This window comes from Calidris pugnax, unplaced genomic scaffold (genome assembly GCF_001431845.1).
Source record: "Calidris pugnax isolate Ruff unplaced genomic scaffold, ASM143184v1 scaffold269, whole genome shotgun sequence".
NCBI lineage: Eukaryota > Metazoa > Chordata > Aves > Charadriiformes > Scolopacidae > Calidris > Calidris pugnax.
In genome coordinates, this window is record NW_015091347.1 from 1,712,954 (window position 1) to 1,719,811 (window position 6,858).

Below are 6,858 nucleotides of genomic sequence, written 5' to 3' on the forward strand. Positions count from 1 at the left end.
TCCCCCCTGTCCCCCCCCAGCTCCCGTTTCACACCAGTTCAGGACCCGTCCCGCCGGGGCTGCCAGCCACCCCGCACCCTGGCCAGCATCCCGGGCAGGAAAGTCATCCCCATCCCCAAATTATGCTCTGCTTTGCTCCCTCTCCCCCCCACCAGATTGCTCTCTAGGTGGGATTGGAGGTTCCTTATGGATCCAGGGATAAATTGGGGCAAGCAGGGGGCTGCACCCCTCCATCCTCACCCAGGATGAGCATCCCTCGCCACCTGGGTACCAGCCAGCTCAGGGAGCTGATCCTTCAAAAAACCACATCCTTTTTCCCCCTTTTCTCCCTCTCCCCACTCCACAGCCCCTTTTCCCCCTTTCTTCCCTTTTTTTTTGCCTTTTTCACCCTTTTTCCCCCTCCTGCTCAGCCAGCGGCACTGAGACAAACCCCCATCTCCCCTCCTGGGCACCTCCAGAGAGGAAGAGCCCACCCTGGATATAGGATTTCTCCCCCCTGGATGTAGGATTTCTCCCCCCTGGATATAAGATTTCTCCCCCCTGGATATAGGATTTCTCCCCTGCATATAGGATTTCTCCCCCCATATATAGGATTTCTCCCTCTGGATATAAATGATTCCCCTTGGATGCAGGATTTCTCTCCTGGATACAGGGTTTTCACCCCCTGCATATAGGATTTCTCCCTCTGGATATAGGATGTCTCCCTCTGGATATAGGATTTCTTCCATGGATATAGGATTTCTCCTCCCGGCTGTAGGATTTCTCTCCTGGATATAGGATATGCCCCCCTTATATAGTTTTTCTCCCCTGAATATAGGATTTCTCTCCTTGATATAGGTTTTCCTTGCCTGTATGTAGGATTTCTCCCCCGAATATAGGATTTCTCTCTTAGATATAGGATCTCCTCCCCCTGGAGATAGTTTTGCTCCACTGGATCTAGGTTTCCATCCCCCCGTATATAGGATTTCTCTCCTGGCTATAGGATTTCTTTTCCCTGGCTATAGGATTTCTCCCTTGGCTATAGGATTTCCCCCTTGGCTATAGGATTTCCAGCCATGGCTCTAACATTTCCACTCTGGACATATCATTTCCACCTCGGACCCGTCACTTAAGCCACCACCGCTCTTTTGCTCCCCTCACCTTTCGCGACGGTAAAACAACCTGAGCAACTTTGCTGCGCCGTGGCACGCTCCGAGGGGAAGAGCATTCCCCCCCCTTCCCTCTCCCAGTCTGCATCTTCCAAATACCTGCTTCCTCCCACAACCTCCCCCCCCAAAAAACCCCTCCTTTAAAGCTCTCCCTGGGGCAATGCAGAGGATGCACCCGCAGCGCTGCTGACACCGGAGCATCCAACGCCGGTTTCCTCCTGTCTCATTTCTTTTCCCCCCCCTGCCCTTGACCTCGGCAGCAGGTCCCACCACTCCAGCGGGATGGGGCAGGAGAGGAGTGGGCTGCAGTGATTTATTCATGGGGAAGGGCTTTTTCCTTTCCTTCTGGCATCCTCCCTTCCCAAATTTCCTGGTGTTTTCAACCAAAGCCTTAAACAGGGATGCAGGAAGATGCAACAGGCTGTGAGGGAAAGGGGAAACTGAGGCATGGACAACTCAGGTTGCGCAGTGTGACCCCACAGCCCCCCCCACCACCCCCGGTGCCAAAAATTCCCAACCTCTGCTCCCATGGATGCTCCTCTCCCTTGGGGAAGCGGGATCTGGCCCCAGCAGAGCTGGCTGGGGGCTGGCTTCTTGCAGCCAGGTGGTCTGGTCGGGGGGAATTTAGACATGAACAGGGGGTGAAGCATCTCCCCCCCCGGCACCTTTGCTTGGAAATCCCCTGAGACCTGCAAAGGACCTTAATTTTTAGGAAATGTTCCTAATTTTTAGCACCCCCCCCCAAAATTTTCAGTAGAAGACCCTAATTTTTAGCAGAAGAGCCTAATTTTTAGCACAGGGGGCTAATTTAGGACCTTTCTAAATGGATTAAATTGGAGGGGGGCGTGCTCTTTTTGGGGTGCCACTGGCCATAACTGTCCTGTTGCTGCTGGCAGGAGGGAGCCTGCACGAAGCTGGATGAAGACATCCTGGACATCCCCTTGGACGATCCTGACGCCAACGCGGCGGCCGCCAAGATCCAGGCTAGTTTCCGTGGCCATATGACCCGCAAGAAGATCAAAGGGGGGGAGATCGATCGGAAAACCAAGGACACCGAGTGCGCCAACAGCACCCGCGGCGGCGACCTCCGCAACGGTGACTAGGTACTGCCCAAATCTCCCTCATCCCACCCCCCAAAAATGAGGTAATTTTTATAAAGACGCTGCTCCGACCATCCTTCCCCCCGGTGGATTAGGGATGGAGCATCTTTCCCTGGGCCAGCTGGGGATGGAGCATCCTTTCCCAAGATAACTGGGGGATGGAGCATCCTTCTCGGCACCGATTTGGGCTGGAGAAGGGGATTCTTATTCCCAGGAGGTGAAAGCCCGCGGGCAGGCAGCACGCAGGCAGCCCCTGCCTGCCCTAATTTTGGGAGCGCGCCGTAGTAGTTAGCATGGGAAGGCGAAGCCCTAGATTTGAATTGAATTTCTCCCTTAGCAACACCACCCCGAACGCCTCGCCTCAGCACATGCTATTTTTAAAAGCCTGTGTCACAGTCTCCTGGCAGGAAAAGGTAAATTTAAAAAGCGCCCACGGGTGCCGAGGCCGCGTGGCAGCAGAGCCCCGGGGGGTGGCCGTGCCGGGCCGGCGTGGTGTGAGCCCCGGCTACTGGGAAGGCTGGTTTGGGGTGAGGGGCGGGGAGGTCTCGCTGCCAGAGCAGCCACGTGTGTGCGGCTGGTCTGGTGGGAATGTCACCGGGATGTAACTGGGATGCAGGTGGGGATGAAGAGGGGATGAACTGGGGGTGCAATGGGAAGGAACTGAGGATGCAGTGGGGTCGCGGTGGGAATGCAGTGGGAATGCAGGGGGGATGCAGGGGGGATGCAGGGGGGATGAACTGAGGATGCAATGGGAAGGAAGTGAGGATGCAGTGGGGATTCAGTGGGCACCCAGTGGGGATGCAGTGGGCACGCAGTGGGGATGCAGTGGGGATGAACTGAGGATGCAATGGGAAGGAACTGGGGATGCAGTGGGGATTCAGTGGGCACACAGTGGGAATGCAGTGGGGACGAACTGGGGTTGCAGAGGGGGCACAGTGGAGAAGCAGTGGGGGGTGCAATGGAGATGCAGTGGGGATGCAGTGGGGATGAACTGAGGTTGCAGAGGGGGTGCAGTGGAGAAGCAGTGGGGGTGCAATAGAGATGCAGTGGGGCTGCAGCAAGGATGCAGTGGGGGTGCAGTGGGGATGAACTGAGGATGCAATGGGAAGGAAGTGAGGATGCAGTGGGGATTCAGTGGGCACACAGCGGGGATGCAATGGGGCTGCAGTGAGGATGCAGTGGGGATGCAATGGGAAGGAACTGAGGATGCAGCGGGGATTCAGTGTGCACACAGTGGGGATGCAGGGGGGATGCAGTGGGGATGAACTGAGGATGCAGTGGGGATTCAGTGGGAATGCAGTGGGGATGAACTGAGGATGCAATGGGAAGGAACTGAGGATGCAGTGGCGATTAAGTGGGCACGCAGTGGGGATGTAGTGGGGATGAGGTGGGGATGAACTGAGGATGCAATGGGAAGGAAGTGAGGAAGCAGTGGGGATTCAGTGGGCACACAGTGGGAATGCAGTGGGGATGAACTGGGGTTGCAGAAGGGGCACAGTGGAGAAGCAGTGAGGGTGCAATGGAGATGCAGTGGGGCTGCAGCGAGGATGCAGTGGGGGTGCAGTGGGGATGCAGTGAGGATTCAGTGGGCACGCAGCGGGGCTGCAGTGGGGAAGCAGCTACCATGTGCAGGGGCTGTGAAGCTCATTAGGGCTTGTTAGGGCTGCCTTGTTACATGGGCTGAGCACCTGAGCTGGGTTCACCCACTCCCACCTGCCCTGGAGTGGGGGGGCCAGTCTGCGTGTCCTTCCTTTGGGGTGCAATGGGGCTGGGTGAGAGCGGGCTGCGGTGGGAACAGGCAGGACCAAGGGTGCAGGAGCACGGTGGGGGTGGCTGCAAGTAGGGCACGGGCAGGGTGCAGGCAGGGTGTGGGCAGGGCACGGAGAGGGTGCAAGCTGCAGGAGCAGGGCGTGGGAAGGGTGCAAAGAGGGCAGGGTGCAGGCAGGGTGCAGGCAGGGAGGGGACGGGGCACAGAGAGGGTGCAGGAGCAGGGGGCAGGCAGGATGCAGTTTGCACCAGTGGGATGCAGGAGCAGGGGGCAGGCAGGGGGCAAGGAGGGGATGGGGCAGAGAGAGGATGCAGGCAGGATGCAGTTTGCACCAGTGGGATGCAGGAGCAGGGGGCAGGCAGGGGGCAAGGAGGGGATGGGGCAGAGAGAGGATGCAGGCAGGATGCAGTTTGCACCAGTGGGATGCAGGAGCAGGGGGCAGGCAGGGGGCAAGGAGGGGATGGGGCAGAGAGAGGATGCAGGCAGGATGCAGTTTGCACCAGTGGGATGCAGGAGCAGGGGGCAGGCAGGGGGCAAGGAGGGGATGGGGCAGAGAGAGGATGCAGGCAGGATGCAGTTTGCACCAGTGGGATGCAGGAGCAGGGGGCAGGCAGGGGGCAAGGAGGGGATGGGGCAGAGAGAGGATGCAGGCAGGATGCAGTTTGCACCAGTGGGATGCAGGAGCAGGGGGCAGGCAGGGGGCAAGGAGGGGATGGGGCAGAGAGAGGATGCAGGCAGGATGCAGTTTGCACCAGTGGGATGCAGGAGCAGGGGGCAGGCAGGGGGCAAGGAGGGGATGGGGCAGAGAGAGGATGCAGGCAGGATGCAGTTTGCACCAGTGGGATGCAGGAGCAGGGGGCAGGCAGGGGGCAAGGAGGGGATGGGGCAGAGAGAGGATGCAGGCAGGATGCAGTTTGCACCAGTGGGATGCAGGAGCAGGGGGCAGGCAGGGGGCAAGGAGGGGATGGGGCAGAGAGAGGATGCAGGCAGGATGCAGTTTGCACCAGTGGGATGCAGGAGCAGGGGGCAGGCAGGGGGCAAGGAGGGGATGGGGCAGAGAGAGGATGCAGGCAGGATGCAGTTTGCACCAGTGGGATGCAGGAGCAGGCAGGGGGCAGAGGGCAGGCAGGGAGCGGGCAGGGGGCAGGCAGGGAATGGGCAGGGAGCAGGGGACAGGTAGAGAGCAGGGGGCAGGCAGGGTGCAGGGTGCAGGCAGGGTGCAGGCCGGGTGCACGTAGGGTGCAGGGAGCAGGCAGGGGTCAGGCAGGGAGGGGATGGGGCACAGAGAGAGTGCAGGGTGCAGGGGGGCAGGGGGCGGGCAGGGAGCAGGCAGGGAGGGGATGGGGCACGGAGAGGGTGCAGGAGCAATGGGCAGGCAGGACGCAGTTTGCACCAGTGGGATGCAGGAGCAGGGGGCAGGCAGGGGGCAGGGAGCAGGCAGGGGGCAGGCAGGGAGGAGGCAGGGGGCAGGCAGGGGGTGTGCCCAGCGCTGACCGCTCTCTCCTTGCTTGCAGGGGCCTCCAGCCGCTCCCCGGACTCCCCTCGCCGCTGACCCCCCACCGAGGCCCAGGACCCCCCCGCTGTCCCCTGCTGGCCCCTGCATGCGCCCCCCGGGGTCCCCCCTGCCCCTGGCTTCTTCTCCCCGCCCTGGGGTCCCCCCGCCCCAATAAACGTCCCTGCCAGAGCCCCCGGCCTGTCCTTGGCACCTTTCAACGTCACCCAGCGGAGCGGTGAGGTCACAGCAGCGCGGAGGGGGGTGGCTGCAGGGAGGGGCCGGGTGATGTCACACTGCGCTGGGGTGTGACGTCACACTGCGCTGGGGTGACAGCGCCCGGGCACTGCGGGGTGTGCTGTGATGTCACGCGACTGCATGGGGTAGGGTGTGACGCCGCCCCGGGGTGGGAGAGGGCTCGTGTGACACTCTGTGGCCACGGGTTGGGCCATGTGACGTCATCCGACGGCTAGTGTGACATCACACAGGTGTGTGTGACATCATACGGGTGTGTGTGACATCACTGCTCGCTGTGCTCACCGGTCTGGCGTCAATCGGGTGCAAGTGATGTCACCGCTGGCTGCGTGAGGGCGGGTGTGACGTCACGCAGGCGCGCGTGACATCACCGGCGGGTGCGTGGCAGCCAGCGTGACGTCACACACTCCTCATGACATCACACCAGCTGCCACAAGGACGTGGCAGGCGTGACACCCCGGTGACAGACAGGCTGCCAGGTGTCAGGGTGTGACAACGCACATGCACCACGGTGCCATCCTGAGGGTCTGGGCGGGGGGTGGGTGTGCGTTGTGACATCACGCAGCCACTGTGACATCACACAGCCGCTATGACATCACTCAGAGGGACCCACCACCCCCTCAATCCCCACAAATTCACGCCAAATGGTGGTGCTGGACAGCACGGCCAGATTTTAATCAGAAAACCCCTAAAAAAAACCCTGTACATGTGTCCCTCCCCTCCCCCCCCGGATTTTAATGTTCTTATATGAAAAAGTCCCCCATTTCAACTGATATATATATATATATAAAAAACAAACAAACAAACAAGAAGAGCACCCCCTCCTCCCCGTGGGGCTGGGGCTATTTTGGGGTGTTATCTTCACAGGGAGACTCGCCACCCCCCCTGACCCCAGGGAGCAACCCCAAACTCAGGCACACACACCCCCTGAACCCGTTAAACACCCCCCAGGGCGAGTCCAGCTGCTTGAGGCGTCTTTTAAAAAGAAAAACAAAAAAATAACCCCCAAAGGGAAAAAAAGCACCCCAGAAAATGGGGGATACTGGATGCGGACACCGCTTTTTTTTGGGAGGGGGGTGGTGGTGGTGGGGGGGG

At 60.0% G+C, this 6,858-nt stretch overlaps 2 protein-coding genes across 2 annotated transcripts in view; one reads left to right on the forward strand and one right to left on the reverse strand.

Annotated features, from left to right (window-relative positions):
* NRGN (neurogranin) overlaps window positions 1-2,251 on the forward strand; it is a 7,462-nt gene extending 5,211 nt beyond the window's left edge. The window contains exon 4 of the mRNA XM_014961044.1: window positions 2,024-2,251. Coding sequence (XP_014816530.1) covers window positions 2,024-2,251 — 228 coding nt within the window. The remainder of the gene's footprint in view (window positions 1-2,023) is intronic.
* Window positions 2,252-5,822: 3,571 nt separating this feature from the next.
* ESAM (endothelial cell adhesion molecule) overlaps window positions 5,823-6,858 on the reverse strand; it is a 4,766-nt gene continuing 3,730 nt past the window's right edge. The window contains exon 7 of the mRNA XM_014961045.1: window positions 5,823-5,938. Within this exon, the coding sequence (XP_014816531.1) occupies window positions 5,823-5,938 (116 nt within the window). The remainder of the gene's footprint in view (window positions 5,939-6,858) is intronic.